Source organism: Xylaria bambusicola, assembly GCF_022495145.1.
Source record: "Xylaria bambusicola strain CBS 139988 unplaced genomic scaffold F5B22scaffold_18, whole genome shotgun sequence".
Classification (NCBI taxonomy): domain Eukaryota; kingdom Fungi; phylum Ascomycota; class Sordariomycetes; order Xylariales; family Xylariaceae; genus Xylaria; species Xylaria bambusicola.
Window position 1 is genome coordinate 442,559 of NW_025953571.1, and position 27,991 is coordinate 470,549.

Genomic DNA, 27,991 nt, shown 5'->3' on the forward strand with positions numbered 1-27,991 from the left:
GAGCCAAATGATCTCGGCAGGCGCTATCCTCATATAAATTTCAACGAATCGTGTTAGTATAAACCAAAGCCATTCGTCAAGCAGTCTTGTCTGTATGGACGAATTCCAACACTGGGCTCAGAAGACCGTTTGGAGTGCTACCATAACGTAGTAGTGCCTATAGTGTATTCCTTCAGTGGGAGGGGTTATGTACCAGAAATCTGCAGGATAACCAACATGCTTATGGCTTAAGCCCCTGGTCCACCAATTCATGCCCACTCCCGTACGTGGTTGTTCACCTAAGACCTACACTATCAGGCAGACAGGGCGCTGTCGGTTGCCTGTATCTGAGTGCTTAATATGATTGGGGCATTCTTGAACTGCCGCCTGTCTTCTTGTGATTCAACTGCGCAAGAATGGGCCATTCCAACCCATCCTGAACTCTATAGAGAAGAGAGCATGGCTTACCATCACCGGCAGCAAGCCTCTATCTCTGGTCTGGGATGGAGTAATTTGCAAGGCAATCTTTCTCGAGCCTTTTCCCTCTGTCTGTCATGCTGACGGCATCCTTATGTGTGGTATTCAGTTGATGGCACTCTTCGTTCGTAAGTCAGTTATACCACGACCTAATTATGGAGTCAGACAAGAGCGAACAGCAGGCTAGGCGTTCTATCACAAAACTCAAAATCCGCGAAAAGATAGCCGCCTCTTTAGATTCTGGGTCACGAGCCTCGACAAGACAGACAGTGCATTCCAACAAGTCTTTCCTAGGGAGATACCTGAGTAGAAAAGACGATAATGTTACTAAGAAAAACCAACGAGAACCACCAAAAGGGCCGTTAGGCCTCACGACCTTATTTGAGCCAGATGGGCAAGTTGTTGCTGATATCATCTTTGTGCATGGCCTCAACGGCGGTTCTCGAAGTACATGGTCGAGGACTAGCCATGGCTCGTATTGGCCACAAGACTGGCTCTCTTGCGACGATGCCTTCCAAGATGTTCGCATACATACATTTGGATATTCGTCGGGGCTTAACCGCGAATCCATCTTGAACATCCGCGACTTTGCGACTAACCTTCTAGCTTGCGCTTACCATTGCCCTGCTATGGCGTCGAACCCCTCAGTGAGTGGCATGTAAGCTCTTTCTCGCACGAATCATATCCTCATATGTTACAGGGCCGAATCATATTTGTAGGTCATAGCATGGGGGGTTTGGTGATCAAGAAGGCATACATCCTTGCGCATCAGTTGCCAGAGTACGACAAACTAGCTAGTAGGGTGCATGCCATGTTCTTCCTAGCTACGCCTCATCAAGGAGCTGGCATCGCTCAGCTATTGAATCGCTTTCTAGATTTTGCAGGACCACGACCTTTCGTCGACGACCTGATCCCCCAGTCGGAGATGTTGCAGACTATCAACGAAGAATTTCCTCGCTACTCTGACGCGTTACAGCTGTTTTCCTTTTTTGAGTCTCAACCAATGTTCTATGGGATAAAGACGGGTCTCATTGTAGAAAGACACTGTGCGGTTATGAACTATGCGAATGAAAGACGCACTTACTTAGATGCCAATCATCGTGACGTGGCACGATTCACTACGCCGAAGGACTCATCGTATGTATTAGTGCGGAACGCATTAGCGACCACTGTTGAAGATCAAAGAGCGTCATTGAAGACGGAGAAGAGAGGGCTTGATCATACCGAACTAGAAGCTCTCTGCCGGTTTCTCGGCGTTTCTGGTGCCCCTGAAGATAGCCTCATAGCCAATGAATCACGGAAGCTACCTGGTTCATGTCAGTGGTTAATCCAAAAGGATTCCTTCCAGCGGTGGCGGGATGAATTAACATCAAAGCTCTTCTGGCTCCAAGGACGACCTGGTACTGGGAAAACTATGCTCGCATCGCATGTCGTCAATCACTTACATGCATCAGGCCTCGACTGCTGCTACTTTTATTTTACTTACGGCGATGAAGGCAAGGAAACCATCAGTGCTTTACTACGCTCAATGGCATGCCAGATGGCTGCCATACACCGCGCGGTCTTCACCGCGATTCTCAACATTACCAACTCGTGGACAGTGTCGCCGGTTGACAAGGTTGATCACGTCTCAATGTGGCGCCAGGTCTTCACCTCTGCGCTCCTGAGGACCGAGCTTAAAAGGCCCCAGTACTGGATCATTGACGCTATGGACGAGTGTAGGAATAGCTCGGAATTGATGTACTTTCTCAGGAAGGCCCAAGAGGTATGGCCGCTCTGCATTCTTATCACATCAAGGACTGGCGTCGAAACATGCCTGAGCATAACAGAGCGGCCAATGGAGATTATCTCGGAAACTATATTGGACGACAACAAAGGAGATATCGCATCCTTTGTGGATGGAAACCTCCAGTATCTTCCAGCGGCGGCACGGCAAGATATCTCAGATCGTATTCTCCATAACGCTAGGGGCTGCTTTCTATGGGTCAGGCTCGTGCTCAGCGAACTCCGTCAAGTTCACACAGCTACTGAGATCGACCAAGTCTTGGGCAATGATAATTCTGATATGAACACGCTCTATATTAGGATGCTTGATGAGATGTCCCGCGCCAAATTCGGCAAGGATCTAGCAAAAGCTATCCTCACATGGGTGACCTGCGCATTCCGCCCGTTAACTGTTAACGAGATTAGACTGGCACTCAATGCGGAATTTCAGTTGGTCGACGACGTTGAGAGATCTATCGGCATCTGCAGCAACCTAGTCTTCGTTGACGCGGCCCAAAAGGTACAACTCGTTCACTTGACTGCAAGAGAGTTTTTGACTCAGAAAACCATCGATTCTGAGTTCATTGTTGATGAATCGGCCGCACACAAGCGACTGGCACTCGTGTGCATCCGGACCTTATGCGGAGGGCAAGAAAACTTGAAAAAAGGATCTGGAGCTCGACTTTTGGCAAGTGATGCTGCCGGCGACGCCGACTCAGTGCTGTACTATTACGCCGCTACATATCTCTTCCAACATCTCCTGCGGCTCGACTGCGTAGATGATGAAGTATTAGCTGGTCTGGCGAGTTTCCTCGGTTCGCGTAGGGTTCTATTTTGGATTGAGTATATGGCTAACCAGGCTGATCTGCAACGAGTTTATCAGGCTGGTAAGATATGTACGAGTCTAGTTACACGTCAAAAAAAGCAAACACCAACGGGAGACAACAAACAGATATCATTGATTGAACGATGGGGCACTGATTTAGCCATGTTGGTGAAAAAATTCGGCAATAAATTGAATCAGTCTCCATCGTGTATACACTATTTAATTCCTCCATTCTGTCCATCCGAGTCCATTCTTCGAAGACAATGCGCCACTCCGTACCATGGGCTTAGTCTACAGGGCTATGTTTCGAAGGACTGGGACGATTGCGTCTGTACCATCTATGACCCTGAATTCTCGTACGTGCAGAACGTGGTGTCATCAGCAACAAGGACAGCCATATTACTGGCATACAGGTAAGCCTTTAAAACAAACTGTTCTCTATATAACTACTTTCTTTTTCCTCATATAGAGTTGCAAGTACTAATAGTTGCGTCTAGTACCGTATTGATATACGATAGGGCAACTTTTCTGAAGACCAATACTTTCATACACGAGGAAGGGATTCGGAAGGTTGCATTTAGTCAGAATGGGAAGCTCTTCGCTACAGGAGGAGAAGAAAGTGTAAGATTATGGGACCTCAACTCTTCGGAACTGATAACATCCTTCCAAGTTCCAGCCAGGTGCATTTTAATTGCCTTCATAGAAGATGATGAAACCCTTCTAATCGCTTATGAGAACCTCTCGATAATGTATTGGGACATTACAAAAAACGTAGCTTATGGCGAACCTATCGTTTGGATAAAGGTGCTCGTTGAGGAGGGCAGTCCCTGGCATAGCGGTCGAATACCAACAATGGTAGCTTTCAGGGCCGAACATAATCTCCTGGCGATAATATATCAGGAAGGGGATATCATTCTTCGAACTATCGACGGCGAGCAGATGCACATGTTGGAAAATGACAGTGGGCCATATCAACACGAATTAAACGGCGATCTATATATTAAACCGGCTGTTAGCACGGTGGCTTTTGGCTCGACGCTTGAAAACAATCTCCTAGTGGTAGCATATGCAAAAGGCACTGTTGTTGTTTTCGACACCGACTCTGGCGAACTTCGGGGTTCCCTAGATCAAATCAAGGCCCACGAGATAGCCTGTTCTCCGGACGGCCGCACATTAGCCATTGCAGCTCCGGGGTGCGTTGATATATTTGATCTCGTAACCCTGGAACTTATCCATCGATTACAGTACGGCAACAGTAAACCTTTACCGCGAATTATAGCTTTTACTCCAGACGGGTTGCGTCTTCTCACCTCAGGCAGCGGTCAAATTGAAGTATGGGAGCCAACAGTTCCCCTTCGACGCGACCTTGAGAGCGAACCAAACGCTACAGTCTCACACTCTGTGGTAGTTGAACATAGAGGGCCTGAAAGGGAAGACGTCATTCCCATCACAGCAATAGCGTATATGAAAGACGCGCCACAAGTGATATACGCGAAAGAGGACCAAACAGTGCATATCTACAACATCTCTTCCGAACCCCGTAGCCAGGAGCTGTTTACCCATAGGCTGACGAGGAGAATTACATCTCTGCACTTTGACGATGACAGTTGCCTCCTTACGGACATTTCCGGCGGTAGAGTAACAAGCAGGAAGTTGATCCTAGAAGCGCAAGGGAAATGGGTCGCAAGCGAAACTCTTTATGAATTCAACAAGACGGTCCACCTCGGTGTTTTGCAGATAGTTGTCTCTGCTAAGCATGAGCGTCTTCTCATACGCGACTATGACAAGGCTACCCTATGGAATATAGCAACCCCTAATGCTACCAATTACCTCGCCCGTGTGGAAAGCCAGTACACATCAACGTGGTTCTCATCAGCTACAAACGAAGACTTTCTGGTCCGTATCGACGATGGGATTGTAACCTTTTACGAATGGAAAAGTCTGACTCAAATCCGTTCGGTGGGACTAAAGCTTCACGAAGATTGGCCCGTGAGCTTCGGGTCTGTTATATGTGTCTGGCGCCGACGACACTTCGCTAAGGTGAAATGGTTAAGATCTGGCTTTTTTGGGTTGAGGGACAGTCGTGACCTTCCATACAAAGCCGTATTACCGTTGAGCACACCAACTGCAGCAGCAGAACCTGAAGCAAAAGAAGAAGATGAGGACCAAATAAACCCAGTGTTGAACTTGGAGCGACTCAAAACCATCGCCGAGGGGATTATCGGGTTCTACAACGGCCGTATAGTATTCATAGACCCGGACCACTGGGTCTGTTCAATCGACATCACCCCTTCAGAGTTGACACCAAGTACGGCCACTACAGCCGCTAGATCGTCCCCAATTCAAACCAGAATTGCCCGACACTTCTTCATCCCTGATGAATGGATGAGCTTGCATGGCATCATGATGGAAGTGCGGCCATCAGGCGATGTGGTCGTCGCTAAGCGACATGACCTAGCCATCATTCACCGCGGGCTCGAGTTTTCAGATAAGAAGGCTATTAGCGGTGGTAGTAGGCTTGTCGACAATAGTGTACGGTCTGTGCCTCGGCGGTCATCTGACAAACAAATTATCGCCTGAGGCTTATGATATTTTGTAATTTGAGTTTCAAATATGGATGTTTGAATAGCGCGGTATACTAAGTTAGCGGACTAAAAACTGTTTTATGGAAGTCGACGCAAGATCGAAATGCAGGATTTGGTTATGCAGCCTTCCAGATATGAAACTTTTTGAATGTTTTTGGATGCTCTGCGGGAAACGATAGACCAAGAGGTTAGATAGACATGGCGGAAATGTATTGGGATCAATAACCATATAGCAGAAAAGAGACTACTGCTCGGCTGTTAGCCAACACATTAGCGCAACAGAATCATCTCGCAGGGTCATACATTGAAGAATATAAACGACATTTTGAGCCCTCCTAGTCAGAAGTAGACTTTGAAGATCGTGTTCTTCTGCATTCATTGTAAGACCGCCGGCAATTTTAACGAAATGTCGATGTTAATAGCTGGACCCTTAGGGGATTCTACCTACATTCATCCTCTCGGTATCCTAGATATACCGAGTTTAGAAACATGAACTAGACCCCTGGCATACCAAGTTAGACTTTCGCTCAAATTTTTATGCTCATCTTGATTAAGAGGGGTATTTGAACTAATATAGCAATCCTGGGTACGGGTTCGGCATATATCTGCATGGGGTATTGGTGTCATCACAGTTCCCAGGCCAAGTCGTCCAATAAGACAGCTCCTCCATTCAATCTCAGCCAAACATCGGCCTCTTCATTGCTGTCGCTATGTCCCTGGAAGCCCCGTCCCCAGTACTTCAGTGATGATTCAAGTGAAAACGATCTTATCTATCCATGAACAGAAACAGAACCGATTTTCACGTCCACATTCATCTAGATTAAGTGATCAATCACACGTGTCTAAGTAGTATAACGACTCCGCCTAAGACTACACTACCAAAATCTTTACCAAGGCCTTAAAAGGGAGGCTATATAGACTATATGGCGGAATGGTAAAGTTACATAGCGTATGCAAAGCGATGCCAAGAGAGGGAATGCAGCATGTGTGATGAGTCAGTCAGCACTTCAAGCCGACTACAAGCATTCACCGCGGACTGTGAGGCGTATGTTGATCAACGTAATCGACAGTTGTGAAGATATGGTGCTATCTAGGAGGCGAAATTGATGAGAGTATAGGATATGAATTCATCTAAAGACTGCAGCATTCAACGAATTGCGGCATCTGGGCGGTAATGTAATACTGATTTAAGAAATCGTCAATTCAACCTTGTTCGAGCGCTACAGCATCTTGTGATACCATATGGGGTACAAGTAATCGACTGAATGTCTAAGAGATAGGTTGGATTGAACAAGTTGCTTTTAATACCGTAATATGAATGCCAGTATAGGAAAGATCATCTATGCATAGTTGTTCTTTATATGGATTCCTAGTGGATGCCGATTTCGTCCTAAATTGACTAAACATACCACATGTCAATTCAACCGTCATTTTGCCACGTTGGTCGGCCAGGATATACCCAATAGTAAGTATGTCATTACACTCAAAGTGCGCCCAAGATTTGTTGAGCCACTCACTACATTAGTCTCCTACCTACATAGTAGATTCTTCTCTTCTCCACTCTTCTTTTCTTTTTCTTTTTGTCCTCACTCTCACGATGCCGTACGGAACTGGCGAGACTGGGTACGTGGGGAGCTACCACGAACAATTGGTGCGGTAAATAGATGGCGCAGACTATATGGACGTCGGGGCTAAGGCAGCCGAAAGCGCCAAATCCAAACCCGCCCTAAGCACCCCGCATTCGCTCCAATCACGACTAATACTGGAGCGAGCGTAGATCGGCCAATGTACAAGAGACAATAAATATATCTCCGTTCGACACGAAACGCGAGGGCTGTGAGACATGCCTCATTGGGAATCTAAGAGCTTGAGTGGATGCGCGACAGGACGAAATATGCCCGAATTCGGTTGAGAAGCGGCACTCCACCACCCGAAGGTCATCGTGACCAGCCCGTGGAGATATATAATGGGCATCTGCCCCTCTTTTCAGCCATACCTTACAACAGCGCCCGCTCTTCGCTGCGATTTGTTCTTCAGCTTTCTTCCACTCTTTCCCAGTCTTGCTAGATCGCCGAAGGCACCGTGAGAATGAGCGAAACCGCCACAATCGTCCAGCCCACCAAGCCCAACATTGGCATCTTCACCAACCCCAAGCACGACCTATGGATTAGCGAGGCCGAGCCGACATTGGAGAGTGTGCAAAATGCGGACAGTTTGAAGCCCGGCGAGGTCACTATTGCTGTCAAGAGTACAGGCATCTGTGGGTACGGTCTCTGCCTGTTCTATATCGTCCCGTCGTAATGAGCTAACATGTTGTAGATCTGATGTTCATTTCTGGCATGCCGGTTGTATCGGCCCAATGATCGTGGAGGGCGATCATATCCTGGGCCATGAATCAGCTGGGCAGATTATCGCAGTGCATCCTTCCGTGACACATCTTAAGGTCGGCGACCGGGTAGCTATCGAGCCAAACGTCATCTGCAACGCCTGTGAGCCATGCTTGACTGGGCGTTACAACGGCTGCGAGAAGGTCGAATTCCTGTCTACGCCACCAGTGCCAGGCCTGCTGCGACGATATGTCAACCACCCAGCTATATGGTGTCACAAGATCGGTGACATGTCGTACGAGAACGGGGCCATGCTGGAGCCACTAAGCGTCGCATTGGCTGGAATGCAGAGATCCGGAATCAAACTCGGGGATCCGGTCCTAGTCTGCGGCGCTGGCCCAATTGGGTTGATTACACTCCTCTGCTGCAAAGCTGCTGGAGCCTGTCCGCTCGTGATCACGGATATTGACGAGGGTCGCCTCAAATTCGCCAAGGAACTGTGTCCCTCGGCCATAACCCACAAGGTCGAACGAATGAGTGCAGAGGACTCAGCGAAGGCCATCGTCAAATCCTTCGGCGGCATTGAACCAGCTGTGACGATGGAGTGCACAGGCGTAGAAAGCAGCATAGCCTCAGCCATCTGGGCAGCGAAGTTTGGTGGCAAGGTCTTTGTCATCGGCGTCGGAAAGAACGAGCTGAACTTCCCATTCATGCGATGCAGCACTCGCGAGATCGACTTAGTATTTCAATATCGATACTGCAACACATGGCCCCGCGCCATTCGGCTCCTCGAGAACGGCGTCATCGATCTCTCAAAACTTGTCACTCACCGCTTCAAGCTCGAAGACTCCCTTGAAGCGTTCAAGGTGGCAGCTGATCCCAAGACAGGGGCCATCAAAGTGCAAATCCAGAGTGACGACTAGGATGAACTCTAGATCAGGCTGTTTAGGGGATATGAAGACATATAAGCACACGGCGCAGGCGAGGATATTGCGCAAGGTTTGGGTAATGAATGTCACATCCCTTTTTGTCAGGGGATAGAATAGAACAACATGGGCTCACAGTTTCGGTCAGTTACTTGCATATGTCGATTTCATAGATTCATTCTCCAACTGTGTATAGAGTAAGGAAAGCAAACTATTCAGGAATAAACATGAGATATGACTCCGAGTCATATTGGCAATCAGAAAACATAGTTAGAAACACAGAAGGTGTAATAGTGCTAGTTCTTCACAGAAAGCACAGGGTGAACAAAGCGAAGAGATGAGGCAGATGAAAGTGAGGATGTGAGAAGTGAGCAATGATTGAAGGTGAAGTGAGTGATAGAAGGTGAGTTGAGTGAGAGAGAGAGCCGGGAGAAAGGGACAGACAGGTCCTCGCGGCCTGCCAGCACATGCAAACAGCAGTTCTGATTGGTCAATTGAAGGGGCCCCGGGCCTTTAGCTAGGTAAGTATCGGATCGGGTTTTTCCGCTAAGCAGTGATGGGATTTTTTTTGGGGCGGGCTGATACAGGCTTAGCCGGGCCCGGGCTAGTGCACAGCACCTCCAATGGTGGTGGTGGTGTGTGTGTGAGTGAGTGTTTTTTTTTTATCGCGACTACTGCATTTTGGCGACAACGACGACGACGACGACGACGACCTCCAACCATCCCACCCGCCCCGGCTTCCTTTCCTTCCTCTCTCCCGCCGCCCCTCGATCCCCCGTACGCACGGTCGATCGATTGCTGGACACGCCTCCGGATCTATAAAGGCCACCTTTTCTCCAGCCACCATGTCGTCTGCTTTTGCGCGTCCCCTGCTTCGGCAATCCGGAGCTTGGAGCCGCATGGCCGCCCGCCGATTCGAGTCCACCTCCGCAAAGGCTGCCGAGACAGCAAAGGAGGCCGCCTCCAAGGCCTCTCAGAAGGCTTCTTCCGCCGCCGCCGAGACTTCTTCTAAAGCCCAGCAAGCTGCTTCTAAGGCTCAGGAGGCTACTTCCAAGGCCTCGTCTTCCGCAGCCGAAGCTGCCTCCAAGGCTTCTTCTTCCACCGCCGAGGCTGCTTCCAAGGCATCTTCTTCTACCGCTGAGGCCGCCTCCAATGCCTCTCAAAAGGCCTCTTCCACAACAGCCGAAGCCGCTTCCAAGGCCCAGGAGGCTGCTGCCAAAATGTCTGCCTCTGCCGCCGAGTATGCCTCCAAGGCTCAGGAGGGTTTGTCTAAGGTCACCTCATCCGCCGGTCCAGCTATTGCTGGTGCCGCCAAGGGAGCTGCCGAGTCATTGAGCAAAGTTGGTGGTCGCACTGCAAAGGTGGTTGGTTTCGTTGAGAGTATGTGACAACGTATTGGACGCTTTCTTTCTGTGACGTAACTGCTATTGCTCGATCGCATTACATCTGCGAGCTCTTTTTCTTGCCGATTGTGACTTAGAAGAAAATAACTGACCATGAAAACAGAGCAAGTCCCTACCGTCATCTACTACTCAAAGGTCGGCGCTGAGGTCGCCAAGATCGTCTTCCGTGGACAAAAGATGTCTCCTCCGTAAGTGATATGAAATCAGGGATGGGACAGGCACACACTTGACGTCCGCTTCTATTGACACGTATTTTTTTTTAGATCAGTTGAAACCTTCCAGACATACTTCCAAACATACTTCCAGAACGTATGGAAGAACCCCAGCTCTCTCCTGCAGAACCTATCTCAAACCGCCAGCAAGACTGCTGAGCAGCCCGCTTCTATCCTGTCACGGGTTCAGAACGTGAGCCGTGCACAGTTAATTGCTGTCGGCGTCGTTGCCGCTGAGTGCTTGGGTTTCTTCACCGTTGGCGAAATGATTGGACGCTTCAAGATCATCGGCTACCGTGGCGAAACTGCCGCCGCTCATCACTAAAGTCACGAATATGTCTAAAGGATCGAGCCCTAGATACCGCTTGGCATTGTATGTGAATGGGATGGGAATTACACTAGACCGCAAAAAGAATTGCATCCCTCCGCCAGGGAATGGGATCGTTGTGCACACCAAGGGCTTATAGATGCATCACGCCATGAGAGCCGACACTAGGGCTGATAGCCACTCCGCCTCTACCATGCTTCATAGATGTGTGGTCAGGGTTTTACCGACCTCTCATCGGTTTCCGAGCGAGAGTGAGTGACAGGGGGGAACTCTCCTACGAGGGGGTTTCCAGGATTGAGAAAACATGACGACTTTCCGCCTTGTACAATTCATCCACCTTTCGAGCGCTCCCATAGACCGATTTTATTTTTATCTATCATCTCACTTTCCTTTGTCATCCTGTACACTTACAACACATCATTGAATTGCATAGGGTGGTGGTTCATATCGGTGAATAAAGTAATCCTTGACCTAGTCTTTGCCGCCTTAGTCTCTCCCGAGTCCTTCCTAGTATCTATGCAGCTGTGCCACATTTGTGTTCCAAGACCTGACCTATCTACCGCCTAGAATTTCCTGATGCCCACCCCTCTTTTTGGTCCATTTTGCCCACCAGTCAGCCTGATCTAACGAACTAATCCATAACCCTACTCAACCGCGCACATCATTTCTCAATCCTGACCAACTTCCTCTTCCAGATTTCCAAATAGCTCTCTGTCGAGGGGTCTTGTTCCTGAATCTGTCATAGACCATACTACTTGGGGGCCAAAACAGGGCAAACTACGTCTTTTTGCTGGTCCCGCCTCGTTATGAGATTGCATGGCTACTAGCCCTTCGCACACGGGTCGACCCGAGTGGAATATCCTTACATGGATTACAATCGCCTGCCCTGAGGAACATGACTGCCTGGCTTTGGAGCAAGGGAGGGAGGAAAGGAGGGCTAACTCTACATCACACTTGCTATAGTGTTTCCATCTATACTAAGCAGGTAGGTAGGTAGGGCCGGAAAGAAAACAAAAGTCCCCAAACAACAATAAAACGAGCAAAAGCTCATCGATGCTTCCCCTTCGGCAACTGAATTTCACGCCTGGACTCTCTAGGTTTAGGTTGGTCATACCCGGCCCCAAGGCCTCTTTTTCCCGCGGCGCCCAGCGCAGCCCAACGCATAGCAAAGAGACCCGTGCAGCTAACAGTCCACGGAATATTCGGGTTGAAGCAAGGCTTTCGAGCTTTCTTCTCTTTTTCCTTTCCCCTCCGTCACCTTTTTTTTTATCTTTCCCGCCTAGATTACTAGTAGCCTATGGGCTCTACTACCGTTATCGCGGAGTGTTTCTTCAACAACGGCAAGTGCTAGGTCGTTAGGCAGGACGGCGCTTTCGTTTCCGTGTTCCCATCCGTCCCATCCACTCACTGCCTTGCCTTGCCTGGGGCCGTGAGGATCGCGGGTATATAAGTGGATGGATGTAAGCCGGGCTCGATCTTACGCACATAACCAACAAGCATTCAAGACAACCACGGAGAAATGACCGCGACGTGCGGTTCTTTTGTTGTTGAGGAGTAACGAGGGATGCTATGACAGATATATTGTGGCTTGTATATATGCCTGGGTTGCGAGATGTTGGCCTATGTATTGAATCGTATACTCATGTATATTCGTGTACATTTGACATGGTCGATCTATGTGTTGGTGATAACTAGACCGACATACGTACTGACTTGCATACAAGCCTACATATATACCTACATATATACATACATACGGCGTCCCTATCTCCATCATCATCATCATCGTCGTCTCCATTGTTATCCTCACATGGCTCGGAGTCTTTCTTACAGGCTGCATTCGTATATGCACGAATAGATAAGCGCCATTCGCGTGTTTTTGTTTTCACACACACCTAGGTGAGTTCACATGGCCCTTTGTACGTAAAAAGAGAGACAGAGAGAGGGAACGGTGCAAAATACATGTAGGACTCTGTGCATTGTCTAGCGTAGTCCACTCACCTTCTCTCGCCTCGCCTTTTCCTAGTAGGCTATCTAGATATGTTCTGTTGCTATCACACAACTGTCTATATACCCACAGCACCGCCTAATAGGCGTACCTGGCTACAACTGCCTATCCATCTACGAATCACGTCTCAGCCTCGTACACCCGCTCTGACCGCCCTCCCTTCCTTCACTCCATCCCGCGGCCGCCCCTCACCCCCTTCGTCGTGTGTCTACCCGACCCGGATGCCTGCATGTGTAACATGAGCGGAGCGTAGGTAGTACACTAGTCTGGTCTTATATATGTTCGTAACTAAGTCGGCAAGCTAAGCTGTAAGACCTTAAAACTCACATTACACTCCCCTTGCTCGCGCTTGCGGCCCATTATCACGACCTATATACCGCGAAACTAGTAGGAAAACACGTTAGTACGTACGGCACTTTAGCCGATCACCACTCATTGCCACCCCATCCAAGTTAGTTGACTCGACTCACTTAGATACATATACTATAGCACCAATAAACCTCCTACCTACTAGTCTGCAAAGCTAGCCTGTGCATGTTGTCATGTATATGGAATGTAGATATGTAAGATATGTGCGTGATAGCTGGTTGTGTACCTCGAGGGCATATCAACATCCGTTTCCGACTTTTGTCTCATTTTATCTGCCTTTCTCTTCATCCCGCCCCCCCATCCGCCTGCAGGCATCTCACGTGTTTCGATCTGCGCATATAACATACGCATAGACTGTTACCTCCCATACCCGGATTTCCCGCAATCCTGGTAACCCAATTTCCTGGCCCGACCCATCTTGCCAGATTCGCGTCTCCGTTTCGCCTGCCTGCCTGCCTTTTCCAAAACTGCTTAATTAGGCAGTCTCCAAGTTCCCCAAGATTCCCCAAAAGAATCCAAGGCCGAATTGCAACGTCACTATGATGCCATTGTGCCACGGAGATGTTCTCTTTGATGAAGCGTGACGCCCACCTTAGGCCGCAACTTCGTAGACCCAGATCCAGACCCAGACCCAAAACCCCAGCCCTAGCTCCAGCCTGACGCTGACTAGCCAAGCTCAGATCAGGTCACGTCTGTCCCGGCCTGGTCCAACTCGGCATGTATGTCTTCGTTCGTACAAGCAAGGAGAACCAACAAGCATAAAAGGGTACAGTAAGATATGCGTCTTTGTTTTGCTCCCCCATCTCTCCATTCATGCTACTCTATTCGGGCGATGATACGGCATCTGCTGTCCATCCTAGAAACTCTAGGTCCCGTGATCGTGGCCCACGTACCTACTTCGACCGACTGCGTTCTTGGTACTTTGTGTCCATGGAAAGCCGTCACGAATATAGCCCCATTCGGGTCGTCATCACAAAACCCCGTTTTCTCGGCTTTTCTCAAAACTGATCTTCGTGGGCCCCGCCATATACCACCTTGTCAGGGTGGGTTATCATCGTTACCCGCGAGTGTCCGTGTCCATCTGTCAGTGGAGGGGATCTTCACTCATTCCGTGCATCAGAGTGCGTGGGCGTACATGGCTGCATTTTCCCCAGTCATAGTCATATGCGGAACATCGAGGGAATGGACCAGATATAGATAGACACGTCAACCACTTCCATTCCCAATCTGTAGCCAGGGTACGTTGTTCACGCTACGCGTGACTATACCTAAGCTTGGACCTCAGGGGACACGCATTTACAGAAGTACACAGGAAATAGATTAGTCGTGCGATGTGCCTGGTACACTGCCTTTGGTGGGAATGAATATGAGCATACGGAAAAGCAACAAGACAACACCTATACATCTGTGGGAAGGGGTTCAGGTAAGACGGTAAGACTCGTCTTACCTCTGGCCAAACCTAGTCTATGAATAGAGTACTGTTTCGTGCGGTTGATGTGTCCGGGCAGGTTCTCGCAATTGCGATTTCTCGTTCGAATCGTGGCTTTGGAGATATATCAAAGTTGTTCTATCTAGATTTGATGTGGAGGGTGGTGGACAACAGTATTGTGGAGGGGGAACGAAGAGTAGAGCGCGGGCCAAAATTCTCCTACTGCTTACTGCCCCTTACAATCAAGAGACCCAAGTTGGATATCAGCGTCAAGTCAGCCGAGTTGAAAGAGGCTTGAGAACACGTCGCCTGGCTCGTATCTCTTCCATTGTCCTCGCTTCATCCTCTGACATACTGCTTAGTTGCTCTGCTGTATATTCTCAGAGAATTGGCGTCGCTTGTAGAGCAAATCCACTCTGCAGTAGCCTGACTCTATCATTGCCTTCGACCTAGGTTCCTCCAACAGTCGATCCGGACCGATGACTGCAATTGCAACGCTGAACCAACTGCATATAACAAGATGGGTAGCCATGAATCAGCGGAAGGGAGGTAGTGTATTATAACGTGATAGAGTGGATCTAACTGCATTTGAGGATAGGGGAACAACTCATCAGTGCATCTGCCAGACTGGGCAAGTGGAGGTGCGTAAGATGCTTCTAGCGTAGGACAATACCACTGACTGGAGGCATTGACGAACAGTTCTGATGCATACGCATCTCACGATAATGTTTGAAGTACCTGAACTGTGTGACGTTGTAACATGCACAGGCATCAGTAGGATTGAAACACGCTAGAAATCAACACATCGCTCGGTCATTCCAGGGGAAGGACCATCATTATACGTGGGAATGTCCAAAGTGCCTAGGTGAGAAGCACAAGAGAGTAGGCAAATGCTGTCCCGTGGAAGAGACCAACTAGTCAAGAGGTCGTAAGGTAGGCGGGCTAGTGCTTTAAAACAAACTTGTTCGCAACACAACACTACCAAAGCAGCACTGATAATGGTCTCGATGGTGTGTCCGCTGAGGTGCGTTGTAGCCCCCACGAGGCACGAGAGCATCAGAGGAACAAAATGTAATGATGCGAGTATAAGCGTCCATTGCTGGTAACGAACAGCTCGATTGACGTTCGTTCTATTACAGTGAGATTGTATACTTTAGAGAGACCACAACCACCCATATACAAATAGTTCGGGGCGCAATCCAAAGAGAAAAATAAAAATAAAATAATTGGCTAGAGCTAAACAAAGGTTTAGTGTGTAGCAACAAGGTGTAAGGCATACAGTAGAGTAGCATCTAACGGTTTAAGGCGTCTTGGGGTGCTGCCAAGTGCTGTGTTGAAGAGCCTTGATTGGTAGTCCTCGAAGTAGTCAGAATTCTGGCAGTTATTCTACAACAAGAGGAAGTGGGTTCACTGTTCGGCCATGGGCAAGCCTAGCTGAGAGGATTGCCAATCCCAACAATCCGGTGACGAAGGTCTCTGGTGCATGGAAACTATCCAATCACACCTGTATAGGAAAGTGGGAGAAAAATGAGGCGCTGAATTGATCACAGTCGAGTGTAAGTGGGCCGTGGCCCAAAACATGTTTATTGTTACAGATATGAAGGGCTCTCTAATGGAAGAATTGTTACGGGGCCTAGGACTGGGTCGATGATACTCAACTACACACTATTAGACAGTGGGTCGGCGAATATGCTTTGAACGAGCGACTTTCTGTCGCTAGCATAGTTTGAACCTTTGTATGCGGATGATGAGGGCATATTTTGCTCAAACTGATATCGAGCAAGATCGAGAGCTGGCGGGTGCTGGATTGATTCACAGCACATCTCATCTCTAAACGCTCGCAAAGCAGCGCATGCCAAAAACGGGATGCTGCGCCAAATGCCACGAGGATAGCTCAACACAATACAGACTTTGCGGGACTCCGGCCCTCCAACACTGACCCTCTCATCCAGTGAAAGGCCGGGGAAATGCATAGTTGGTCCATGTGAATGGAGTGGCAGTGCACGCCTTGAAGTGACATGATTTGTTCCGATCAGGCGTACCGATCCCACCTCATGCAGCCATGTAGCATCACATCCTATCTGAATCCTTCACTGGTCCGTAAAGGTGACGGTTAAAAGGTGGATGTAGTCGCAATGCTGGTAAGGACACCTATTGCGTATAGAGAATTGTGTCGCTATCGAGAGATCCATGACAGCATAGTCAGTTATAGTGAGCTGCAGGTCGATTGTTCACGCTCATTTAATACGCCTCAATATTATTATGCCCAGCATAATATGGCCAAGAGCTTGCCATGAAGATGTTTAGAGAAGGAGGCTCTGATTCTTCCATCAACCGCAGCTTATTGTCAAGAATTCATTGGCTATTCTCTGTCTGTCATAGAGCTTATCCAAAAGTCTATACGGCGAGCTTTGATGTGAACTGGAGAGCCATGGAAGTAAGGGCTGACCTCAGCAGTCGATACTATAGCATTAGTTCTGGGGTGATATCAGCTGTGGTACCCACTAAGGCCGTGAGCAGGTTTCAAGGCCTACGGGTGATTCAAACTCGTCTACCTGGTAATGGTGGCCGCCGTGCTGTATAGATATGTCTAGTATTTGTGTCAGCACTAATGTGGAAAGTAATAGGATGATATACTTACAAAGTACAATACGTCCGCCATTCACGTCTGCAGATGTCTTCTTTTACTCTCTGAAGTAGCTCACGCACCTCATGTTCCGAGTAATTCAGCCAATGTATGACCGCTTGGAATGTCAATCCATCTAAGCCTTGGGTTAGCCCTAGGTTAAACCACCTAGCCATCTCTTTTTCGTGCTCGTTAAGCGGCCAAGGATTAAAGGCTATAGGTATCTTCTTGTGCTCAACATCAACAAAGCCGACATCTTCAAGAATTGTCTTCGTATTTGAGTCCATTTCAAGTCTCTTTCCAGCGCGCATAAAGCCTTGGTGTACTTTATGAGACCATTCCGCAAGTTTTGAAGTGGCCAATGGTCTTGGGTCGCCGTCAGCTTGAGGACGCCAGTCGATTTCCACTTGTTCTATTAGCCCAGAGCCAGGTTTCAGATGTCTGCGAGAAATTGTTAGAGTTACGAAAATAGGTAATGCGGCTGAAGTAATACACATACTTGAACGCTTGGTGGTAAAGCCGCGGCCAATCTTCTATACTCCCATTGAGGGCACGCATGTGAATCAAGTCAAACGAATTAGGTTCTACTTTCTCCCAAGGATCCTCGATATCACGGCGAAAGAAGTATAAGTTAGGTGGGATCCTGCAAAGTCATCAGTGTGAGTCCGGATTATGGGGTTAATCTTGACTCACGCTTCAGGTTGTGTCAAGTTGAGATCCCAACCTTCGATATAATAGTTGCCTTGTCCACCAAGTCGGCTAGCTACAGTTAGAACGAGCTCTTATCAGGAATCGGACTGCCAACTGACTCAGCTGTATCAATGGCCCAAATGCCGGTGCCACAACCCAGATCTAGAATCCTAGGGCGGTCAGGCAGTCGGTGTGTAAAAAGGCCTCTGAATTCCGAGGCTTCGTGTTCCCTAGCAACCAAGAAAAACTTGTGCATAATGTCCAATCTATCGCATTCAACCTGTAACCGAGGTGTCAACGGGGAACGAACAAGGTTCACGGGGTATTCTGAGCCTACATCATCACAGGGTAGCAGGTACCGGCCCTGCTTGAATGTGCCATAATGTCTGCCCCATTGCGCAAAGTACCATTTGCGCCACCAATCAGGATTGGCTCTGTCGTCGGGTTGGTCAATGGTCATGGTGGTTGAAGACCTGCAGGAGCGCGGGTTAGATACGCAAGCAAAGTAGTAGTGAAAGAGGGTAGCTATGTGTCGAGCCTCGCGTACCCGTTCATGCCGCTATAAGCCATAGCCAATCTAGACGCAACAAGCTGACTTGCGGCACGGGCTCCCTTGCTATGTTTACGTCTCTAGCTCCAGACTGGTAGATGCAGGGAGGGCAATGAGTAGCTATCTGAATTGCTCAAGCAGAGCGAGTTGGGAGGTCAGATGGACCTCGAAGAACCTATACAAGAGCTAGGAAAGCCTCGAATATGTCGCTTGAGCACGAGGATAGGAAAGCGATGCATGAGGCACAAGCGGACAGGAGCCGCCGGGAGGAATCGATCGTGGTGGTGCGTCTGGTACGGTAGAAGTTGAAGAACAGGTCACGACGGGAAGGGTTTGGGGTTAGCAGCGCAGTGCGAGCAATGCAAACGCGAAGACAGCCAAGAAGGGTGTTGAGCGCAGGTGATCTAGCTAGCTATTGAGTGGCGACGATACAACAGAGCAGGGACAAAAGAGCGGAAGAATCGGACACGGAGCGGGCGAGAAGTTTAATATTTAAGCACAAGCCGAGAGCACGTAGGCATGGTATTATGATGATGTAGGTAGGGGTCGCAAAAAGGTCGAGCAAGGAATCGTTCGAAAGATTGGGTAGGTAAGTTTGGTGGTGACGGTGGGGGAGCGATGGTTGGCTGGGCTCAGAAGCGCAGAAGCGCAAGCGGTACGTACCCCGGGGAAGGGACCTACCTACCTGTTATGTACACATAGGTACCTAGGTACTCTCCTCTATGTGTACATACCTATATAAGTACCTACTTAAAAATATAGATACGAAGCGCAAGTCGTGCGAGAGAGCAGCAGGGAGCGGTGGGAAATGTCGGGGTGCAGGTACAGCGACCACGGAGTACAAGGGCGGGACGTCGTGCGACAGCGCGCGCTGACTCAACAGGGCTTAGCGCACCCTGCTGCCAGTGGTGCCGGTGATGCTGATGGTGGTGGCTCAGTCTTCCAGGCGAACCAGGTTGGATACCTACCGTATCCTTCTGTCGCTGGACTCCGCCCTTGGTCGCCCGCCTGGACACTTCCTACAAGTCTGCCCTACGGAGTACCTAGGTACCTAGAGGTAGCGTAGTGAGTGTAATGCCAGCACCCAAGTAGGCGGTGTCACTACTTACGTCGACTACCTGCGTTGACGACATGGCACCGGAAACCGCACTACCAGGGCGTAGCCGAACGCAGAGGCGCGCAGAGAGGGGACCGAGAGGAGCGGGACGAGAGACGCTAGCTAACCCACAGCACTAGAAGTCTTTGGCAGGCAAGTAGCGCAGAATACCTACGCGCTACTCAACCACCTCGACCACCTACGTACATGTACCTAGAGAGGTATCTACTGTTTACTTGGTGTGTCCAGTGTACGGGCGCAACTTGAGTGCTGGACGTGCCATGTGGGGATGCCTGCCAGCTTCGGGCATGTATCTATCCTGGTCCAAGATACTCCGTACACGCCTGGGAAAGATGCTTACCCAGGCGGGCTAATTCCATGGCTCAAAGCCACGGCCGTGGTAACTAACTTTCCTACATACATCATACATACATATAGGTATACCGTACCTAGGTACCAAGGTGAGACTGCTTAGGAGGTAATAGGCAGAGCGTGTAAGTACGAAGTAGGTACAGTACCTAGCAGGTACATATAGGTAGGTAGCTACCTAAGATACATAAGGGTAATTCACCTTGGCACCTACATCAAGTACTACCTTACCATGCAGGTCATTTTTCGTGCTGTTGCTTGATGCTCGTTGTCGGTCGTTTTGTTTCGCAAGCACAGATGCCTCCAGAGCGAGTCTTAACTGGATTCAGGCTAGGTCAATCATACTTACATAATTACACACACCTGTGGACAGATCGAGGTACCAGTAGCTGTGCGCTGACAGGCCCGAGAACAACATATCACTCGCGTTCCAATACTTCTAGTATCCGTTGACGATGACTTGCAGTAGCGCGTAGATTGCCTATAGAACATGAGAAGGCGTAGGCATACCTGGCCTGGGCTAGTGTAGATATCGTCGAATTGAGCTTGCAGAGACTTCGGGGTTGTGAGTACGAAGTAGGCCCGTGTCATCGGAGGGATACAATCGCACACAACAGACTTGACCAGGCCGTTATATGTATTGTATGTATAGCACGGTAGCATGATTGAATGTTGTGCACGCGTAGATGGCCATTGCGAGGCCTTCTTGGTATGTCGCTCGGTATTCGACATGATACTGCAAAGAGATATATTGGTGACAATGCAGCATAACAAAGTGCAGCCAACAGTTTCCACCAACACGCCCTCCAAGTAACTATGTCGTATGTCGTATGTCGTACTACTGGGTCTGAGAATTTAGCCCAGATCCCAAGTCCCAGAGTCTCAAGCCCGCGTCTCTCTGTCTCTCTTTTCCCATTATCCCCTTTGTCTTTTTTTATAATGTTGATACCTAGTTACAGTATCTAGGTAGTAGTATACCTGCCTCAAGGTTTGCCAAGCGCCTCGAGTCTTGCTATTGTGCAGATTTTCCGTGTTACTAAGATTAAGACTTGATGATAAAGAAGACCAGCTTACATAAAGTACTTAAGGTACCTGTGTACGATACCTAGGCACATCAGAGATCAGTCCACTTTACTTCCAGTTTGCAAGAGTATGTTGCTGGAAACCCGACTCCCAAGCTCCGGCTAGCTGAAAGGGGAAGAGGACGGAGGTGCTTTGTATCTCGAGGTACCTTTTCCAGGAGGTACAAGGGCGTCCACTTACTAGAATTTCTGGATACATATGTATGTAGGCACCTACAGCATGGCATAGCTTTGGCCCAAGGAACTTGGTGTGCACGATGACGAGAACATGTCCCTAAAAGTAAAAAGGCTAAGAGGGTTTACCCTAGGATGTCTAGCAAAATACCTAAATATACTTCTTAGTACGGATTAGTGCAAACCTTGGAAGGTAAATGGATACTTTCTGCTCCTAAGCGTCGACGGTACCCACCTGTGTCTTACCAACATTGCACTTGGCGCTCATCAAGCCCATTAAATCACCTTCGAGCAAAAATGGGAATTCATATATATGGCTTCCAAGTAGTGCCTTGTTGCGCTTGCCTTCGGCTAGAAGTGAACGAAACGTTCCGCTAGCCACATAATATTCTCGATATCAAAGTACCTAGGTTACTGGACATTGTTTGTCCGCCATAGCCCGGTATATGTGCTTGCTTCAGACGCGCTGGACCGCGTGTGACAAGTGAGAGCGACGCACATCTAGTCGGGCCCATCAGACATGCAGCCCGCGAAAGTCGTGCTTTTAGCACGAGGCCAATAGAGCATACCACCAAGCTTACTGTTAGTATGACGGCCACTGAGAGTAGTACCAACTGGAGTTTCCACGCGTTATGCCTAATCAATAACGGAGAAGGGGTTGCCAAATACCTAAAAGGACTCTATCACTACAGGAAACAGGATGGAGTCTTGATTCGACAGTATCTCGCCATCGTATCATCCGTACTGCATACTATGTCACCCGCTGGCGCTCTCCATGCCTCACATACCAACAATTGTTCTGCTTCCCTGCTGTAAGTTGTTGGTGAGTTTGTTCATGTCGATGCTGAGACGAGCAGCGGAACTACGAAGTATGAGAAAGGACAGCAGTGACTCTGGATCGCAAGAGTGATACAAGCTTGTGGTGGCCCAAACGCATTGGACACACGGCATTAGTGAGTGCATAATACATTTTATTCGCTGCTTGAATGAGGAATACTAACGGCTTCTCTTGAGGCTTCCCGAGCTCCGGTCTGATATACCATTTCGTATTCTGTTGGCTGGGCTCAGTCTAAAAAATTGTCTCGGGGCACTTAGATCGGACCGTTGTTTCTTTCAAACCCTACCGGCAGAAACATAAACTTGTCATATACGTACCGGGCTAGGACATCCACACCACCGGGACCTCCCGCCAATGAACCATCCCACGGGACTCATGTCAAGGGGGGCAGCCGTTAGTACGCATGAAAATTGGTGCAACTGACTGTGCTGGTTCCGCCAACCGTCATGCAGTGTGACCTTGCATCTTGGTCAGGAAGAAAGCCACATCTTACGGATACCAACACCGCTATACAGTGATTCAGCTCCACCGATCATCATCCAAGGTCCGGCTCGGAAGCGTCTAGCTAAGGAGGTCGCAGGTTGCTTGCTAAAGTATTGAGTTGGCACTTTAACCAGCCAGCTACTATAACTAAGTGCAAAGAGTGCTGCAGACAAGCCCAACTCTCGAGAAGAGAACCACATCCATATCATAGCCAAACTCTAGTGTCATGGACCAATCAACGAGATCTTATTATAGGCCAAGCAGCATTCTTCTCTCAGTAATAGTCCTCTTTGTGTCTTCCTCTAGTCCCCGATATTAAAAGCTGGTTCGTTTCTACACCACTACCATACATTTTCAATACGCGCCTCATACCTAATCGGCATCTAAGTTGCCGGTAAAATATAATACCAAGGCAATGGCTCTAACTAGCGACAGTCTGCATCTAACAGCCCCGTAGACCCAATAGCAACGTTGGTGGGAAACGCAAATCCGGCTGCCGACAGGAAAATGACTTGAAGGACAATCAACGAGCGTACACAGTTATATTCCACCCTTGTTTCGACTTTCATGCACACCAGCGGAATAGGCATATCTCAATGGTCCCACAGAAGTACATGGGAACATTCTTGGGGAGTCTTCACTTATCCTACAACCAATAAACAGATTTATCTTCTCCCGGCCCTCTGGGAAGCAGCATCCATGGCCCCCTTGGTTCCCCACAGACTATGTGGCTAGTGGTGTTGTCATGGGGTGGTGTCGAGTGTGTATTCGGTAGATCCGGACCATTTTCCCTGTACTAAAAAATGCATAAGCGCAGCCGTTGCATCGCTTAGGACAACAATGCAACAGATCACTCACCAATACCTAGGCAGAAAAGTCCCCCGGAGTGATTCCTCGTCAAGCAGCAGGCCGCCCTGGGAATCATCAGACAATTGATTTCTCGATTTGAAATCTCCGAGTCGATAGGCAATCGCTCCGGGTCTGTATTCTGACTCCTACGTCAAGAAATGCCACATAATGCGGTGGCTAATGAAGTATCGCTGAGGCTATTTCCCCCTTGCACGTTTTAAGCATTTTATAGATCGTGGAAAACTTGTTGAAGCCTCTGTGCTAGTAAGCGCGTGGGCGAAGCTTTACTCATAATCGATAAAAGTCGTTCAATTCGCCAAGTCAGACATATATATATAGTGCGTTGGGGCGACAACGTCATTATTTGGTGTGACCTCACTTCAACTGATGCACGATAGCTGGATTGCAAGCACCGCGAACAGTACCTATGTTTTCGGCATACCTAGACGGCGGGGCTTCAAGGCGCTTTGCGAAGCAATGACACACCAACATGTCAAACCATCACAGAAGAGATGAAATCAAACCAAGACCATCAGTTCCGGGGAGCAGGCGCTTTCCTAGTGCAGCATGATCAAACAACGAAGCTACAGACCCAGTGTATTGACGGCGAGTCATGATATGGTAGAACAAATTGCAGTCTAGATGCCAATTCTCTTACACAGCTCGCATATAGCGGATGGGGCATTCATAGATCTGTCAGTAGAACGCCGTGCAGCTGCAACGATCCATCCGTCTACGATCTCGATGGTGCAGGCAAGCGTCCATGACAAGCCCCGATATGACCGTAGTACTCAACTACACCTCACGGTCACCGAATACTGAAACTCTACAGAGGCGAGAGAGTCACGATGCAGTTAGCCTACCGTGAGGCCTGCTGATATGTGCCAACAGACCGCAAGCTCGAGGCCACTTTGCCGGCCGAGAGGACTTGGGCAACGTCAAAAATGCTGGCAATATCTAATCTCCACTGGCAGAGAACTTGCGAGTCTCCCGGAAGCGTGCATGATTGCGGCGCATCTAGCATTACCTACGAGCCAACCACGTCAACATGCCCTTCTTAGATCTCACGTGCACACAAGAAACAGCGCCCGTGGGGTATTTGGGGAAGCAAAGCGCCTTTTTTTTCAGCAGCATATTATCACTTAGTCTTCAACAGCGTCACCCAAGTCCAATCACGACAGGGGATACTGTCGGACTGCCTTACTACCTATACCCATACATACACATATAGGCTATGTCGTGTACATACACGACGTATCATCGGCCACGTCAGGTTTCAATAAATCAACTTGGCGATCACGGCCTGTCCACTCGAGTCGGCCCATGGCCATGTCGATTCAAGTGGGCACGGTCATCCGCCAGCACACGATGCAAACCGCAGCTAACAAGAGAGAGATAGTGGGTGGGTGGTGTTACGATGATGCCGAACATACTTATGGGGAGGGATGGGAAAGATGCTGACTGCGTACCATAGGCGAGTACGTAGCAGGGGAAGTATGGAATTCTACCTAGGTAACATCAGATAGGCGAGCTAAGCAGAAGATGTAGTTAAACCTCCCAAACACCTGTATATCTGTAGAGAGCCGAGTCTATCTACACGCAGATACATACTAGCCAGGTAGTCTTTTACCATATGTACATCTGTAGATCCATTTCCTGATGCTGCCCACATGGTAGAGACATCTCGTGATACCACCTGCACACAACACACCGCAACAATGTGCTGATACATACATGTAACAGGGAGCTAGCTCACCCACCACAATGCCCGTATACCTATCTACTAGTACTTAGAGGTACCTACCTACCTAGATAGATCAAATGAATCGCTACATGACCTCTACTTACGCCTGTACTACCTACCTACTCACGTACTGTATAATCCGCTGAGGGCCGTAAGCAGAACATACCCGGTTACCTATACATTTAAGCACAAGTACTACATATGTTATTTTAGCCAAGGCCCCGTAATACATGTAGATACCTGATATGTACCAACTAAAACCACTGCTAAGACTACTAAACATCTAAGTGCAGTGGAGGGTCGGCGTGCTAATACACTAAGTAGGTACCTAATTCACAACTCGTAAATGTACATATACTCCCGTAATTGCCGACTGCAGAGCTAGTGCTGTGCTGAGCTGCCCTACTGGGATAGGCGGCCTGAAACCATCGCACTCTGATTGGTTGGCACACTAGCGCGTACCAGACTGTCGGGTCGACTTCTCGCTCCTTTACCAAGGCAGGAAGTACCCAGCCAGTACCCAGCCAGCACCCAGCTCGACAAGGGAGACAAGAGCAGGCAGGAACAGGCAGGGACTTTCGCCAGCCTTTCGGACCAACCAGAAACGTGCGCCCAGCTTCTCCCTCCCTTCACGCATTTCATTCTTCACTTCCTTCTCGGCCTACATGTAGTTGATAGCGCACTATGTCATCCTGAAGGAATAGCTTCCTAGATGTCGAGATATGAATTTATTTGTCTGTCCCAAGCCATGACCATCTGTATGGTAGATCGCCCCTGAGCCCCCATGAGTAGGTGCCCAGTGCCTACCTACTACCCAACTAGACATGCAGGGCGTTGATATGGCTAAAACGGCGTTCAACTCAGCTGCCTAGGTAACTCGAAAACACTTCTTTGTGTTGCTAAGGTAGAATACCTATCTATAGGTACTTAGATGTACTGCCTATTTACCTATATCCACAGCGGTCGCTTTAACAGGACAGATATGTCCAAGTATGAGGCCGACGTGAGACAACCCAAGATAACAACAGCAACAACAACAACAACAACAAGACATTGACACAATCGGTCAGTCAATCAAACCAACGGTCGCACGGCGCTCCATCGTAAAGCCGTCAGTCCAATCAGCCTACATACAGTACACACGCCATCAGCCATGTGATCGGTCAACCGGGGCCAGATCCTGCCATTCTCTCTTCTTCCTTCAAGAGACAAGGTCCTCTCGTATGCGTCGTACGAAGAGCATGATATCCAATACTGTGTAAACTTATAAATTGTCAATTACACTACCTACATGGATTTCGAGTATAGCCCGCTGACTCAACCTTGGTGGAGGGATCTTTGGTGGCTATGGCTAAGTAATCAGGCTGAGTAATGGCGCGAACACGTCAGTCGCGTACCTACATGTAGTGTACTTCATCAAGTCAGGTAAGAGGTAGGTAATGTCGCCGCCCAGATGGTTAGGTGGTTGGTAGGCTTTTCCGCATACCCGCTCCCCGTCACCAAGGCTTCGGGTCTTTCAATCTCGCTCAACTTTTCCTATCCGTCATCCCCGCGCCGTTCAACATCTGGCTTACATCACTTCACACGCTGGCACGTTGTTCCTTTTGGCAACTGGATAATCGATCCTAGTACAGCCCTTCTTTTGACATCAGAGCGATGCCAAGAAGTCACAGCTCCAGATGATGCTAGCTAGAGTTTTGCTACAGCTCGTCTAATTTCGAAATGAACAGACGATGTGGCGATGCTAGATACTGACACTGTACACCAGGCTAGAAACTCACACAGTAGGTAAGTGTCGGACGATCTTGTCAAGGCTTGGTGTGTCAGTGTAGACCCATCCTCGAAGGACGCGTCTATCACGACCCATTCACTAGTCTTCAAGACCACGTACTCAACAAACAAACAAACTAGCACCAGCTGTCGTCGCTCTTGGCCTTAATTGGTGCTTATGATAAGCCGTCTTGGGTCACCTAGCGTGAAACCATATTATGACGACCCAGCGCTACGAGGAATCACAAGACGTGGCCTGGCGAGCGAAGGATGACGGAGCCACGCTGTCGGGATCTCGTCTAACCAGTCGGCCTACGGCGCTCCTCTCCGCGAGACACTCTCCCCACCCGTCAAAACAAATACGGTACACACAATTCGGGCTAATTGCCGGGGCGCGCACGTCTGAGAGAGGGAGCCCGGGAAGTCCTACCAGGCACCATTACTGGGCGCGGGCGAGGTAAGGGTGGCTGGTGAACCGTGGGACCGGGCCCGGAAGTGATGATAAGCGGTGCACACCTACAGTACCAACAAGAAGCGGATGAAGCGGATGAGCGCAGCTGTCGTGTTCTCGAGTTTCTTGGATGTGGCCACGAGGAAATTTTCTGCAATTGAGCGGCGGTGCTGGCGGCTCTGAAGAGTAGGAACTGGTAATGGATGATTGGACAAGGGCAGTCTCGCGTGTCTTTGCCTTCCTGATACATGAGATTCGAAAGCGCCGAGGTAAGAGGAAGTGAAAAAAGCAGAACGAAACAAGGACAAGGCCACCAGGCCACCAGGCCACGAGTAAGTTTTTGCACTCTACTGTTGCTGCCTTGTTTTACCATGATCTTATTGGATCCCGTCTCCCCCGGTGATACGTCGTATATGATCTCTCACCGAGGACATGATTGAAGCCAGTGTTACCTACATCTAACGGATATAATCTCCGATAGTCGGCTCTCTCAATGTTTCACGCCATTCCATGGCTAGCAGCGGGTCGCTCATTCTTAGCGAAGTATCCCATTTTCATTATCCGCCGTCAGCCGCGTCCATAGGAGCCGGCTGAACTACGGAGACGCAAGGTATGATGGACTCAATACAGTTGACT

General features: G+C 49.0%; 4 protein-coding genes across 4 annotated transcripts; 2 read left to right on the forward strand and 2 right to left on the reverse strand.

Annotated features, from left to right (window-relative positions):
- The first annotated feature begins 284 nt into the window (after nt 1-284).
- F5B22DRAFT_605202 (uncharacterized protein) lies at nt 285-6,181 on the forward strand. Its single transcript, XM_047974829.1, has 3 exons — nt 285-1,103; nt 1,157-3,459; nt 3,544-6,181. The coding sequence occupies exons 1-3, from the start codon at nt 612-614 to the stop codon at nt 5,624-5,626; spliced, it is 4,878 nt and encodes a 1,625-aa protein (XP_047831284.1). The 5' UTR covers nt 285-611; the 3' UTR covers nt 5,627-6,181.
- A 1,538-nt stretch (nt 6,182-7,719) lies between these two features.
- On the forward strand, nt 7,720-10,824 carry F5B22DRAFT_636095 (uncharacterized protein; the record flags this gene model as incomplete). The annotated part of the gene is made up of 6 exons (XM_047977243.1): nt 7,720-7,895; nt 7,951-8,074; nt 8,240-8,857; nt 9,709-10,264; nt 10,391-10,475; nt 10,551-10,824. 6 exons carry the CDS (start codon nt 7,720-7,722, stop codon nt 10,822-10,824), a joined length of 1,833 nt encoding a protein of 610 aa, XP_047831285.1.
- A 6,027-nt stretch (nt 10,825-16,851) lies between these two features.
- F5B22DRAFT_131914 (methyltransferase LaeA) lies at nt 16,852-18,862 on the reverse strand. Its single transcript, XM_047968966.1, has 8 exons — nt 18,497-18,862; nt 18,287-18,422; nt 18,069-18,229; nt 17,953-18,018; nt 17,759-17,902; nt 17,275-17,700; nt 17,189-17,223; nt 16,852-17,110 (listed from the first exon to the last, which is right to left on the reverse strand). Exons 1-8 carry the CDS (start codon nt 18,517-18,519, stop codon nt 17,097-17,099), a joined length of 1,005 nt encoding a protein of 334 aa, XP_047831286.1. The 5' UTR covers nt 18,520-18,862; the 3' UTR covers nt 16,852-17,096.
- Nucleotides 18,863-27,055: 8,193 nt separating this feature from the next.
- On the reverse strand, nt 27,056-27,920 carry F5B22DRAFT_132703 (uncharacterized protein). Its single transcript, XM_047968968.1, has one exon. The coding sequence runs from the start codon at nt 27,726-27,728 to the stop codon at nt 27,285-27,287; it is 444 nt and encodes a 147-aa protein (XP_047831287.1). The 5' UTR covers nt 27,729-27,920; the 3' UTR covers nt 27,056-27,284.
- Nucleotides 27,921-27,991: the final 71 nt, after the last annotated feature.

Bases quoted from the DNA above. Each gene is read 5' to 3' on its own strand.
- F5B22DRAFT_605202 (XM_047974829.1), top strand. From the start codon at position 612: ATGGAGTCAGACAAGAGCGAACAGCAGGCTAGGCGTTCTATCACAAAA. The intron at 1,104-1,156 runs GTGAGTGGCATG...CATATGTTACAG, and splicing joins CTATGGCGTCGAACCCCTCA to GGCCGAATCATATTTGTAGG. The intron at 3,460-3,543 runs GTAAGCCTTTAA...AGTTGCGTCTAG, and splicing joins GCCATATTACTGGCATACAG to TACCGTATTGATATACGATA.
- F5B22DRAFT_131914 (XM_047968966.1), bottom strand. From the start codon at position 18,519: ATGGCTTATAGCGGCATGAACGG. The intron at 18,230-18,286 runs GTAGGCTCAGAA...CCTCGGTTACAG, and splicing joins ACCTGCTACCCTGTGATGAT to GTTGAATGCGATAGATTGGA. The intron at 18,019-18,068 runs GTCAGTTGGCAG...AACTGTAGCTAG, and splicing joins TGGGCCATTGATACAGCTGA to CCGACTTGGTGGACAAGGCA.
- F5B22DRAFT_132703 (XM_047968968.1), bottom strand. From the start codon at position 27,728: ATGGTAAAACAAGGCAGCAACAGTAGAGTGCAAAAACTTACTCGTGGC.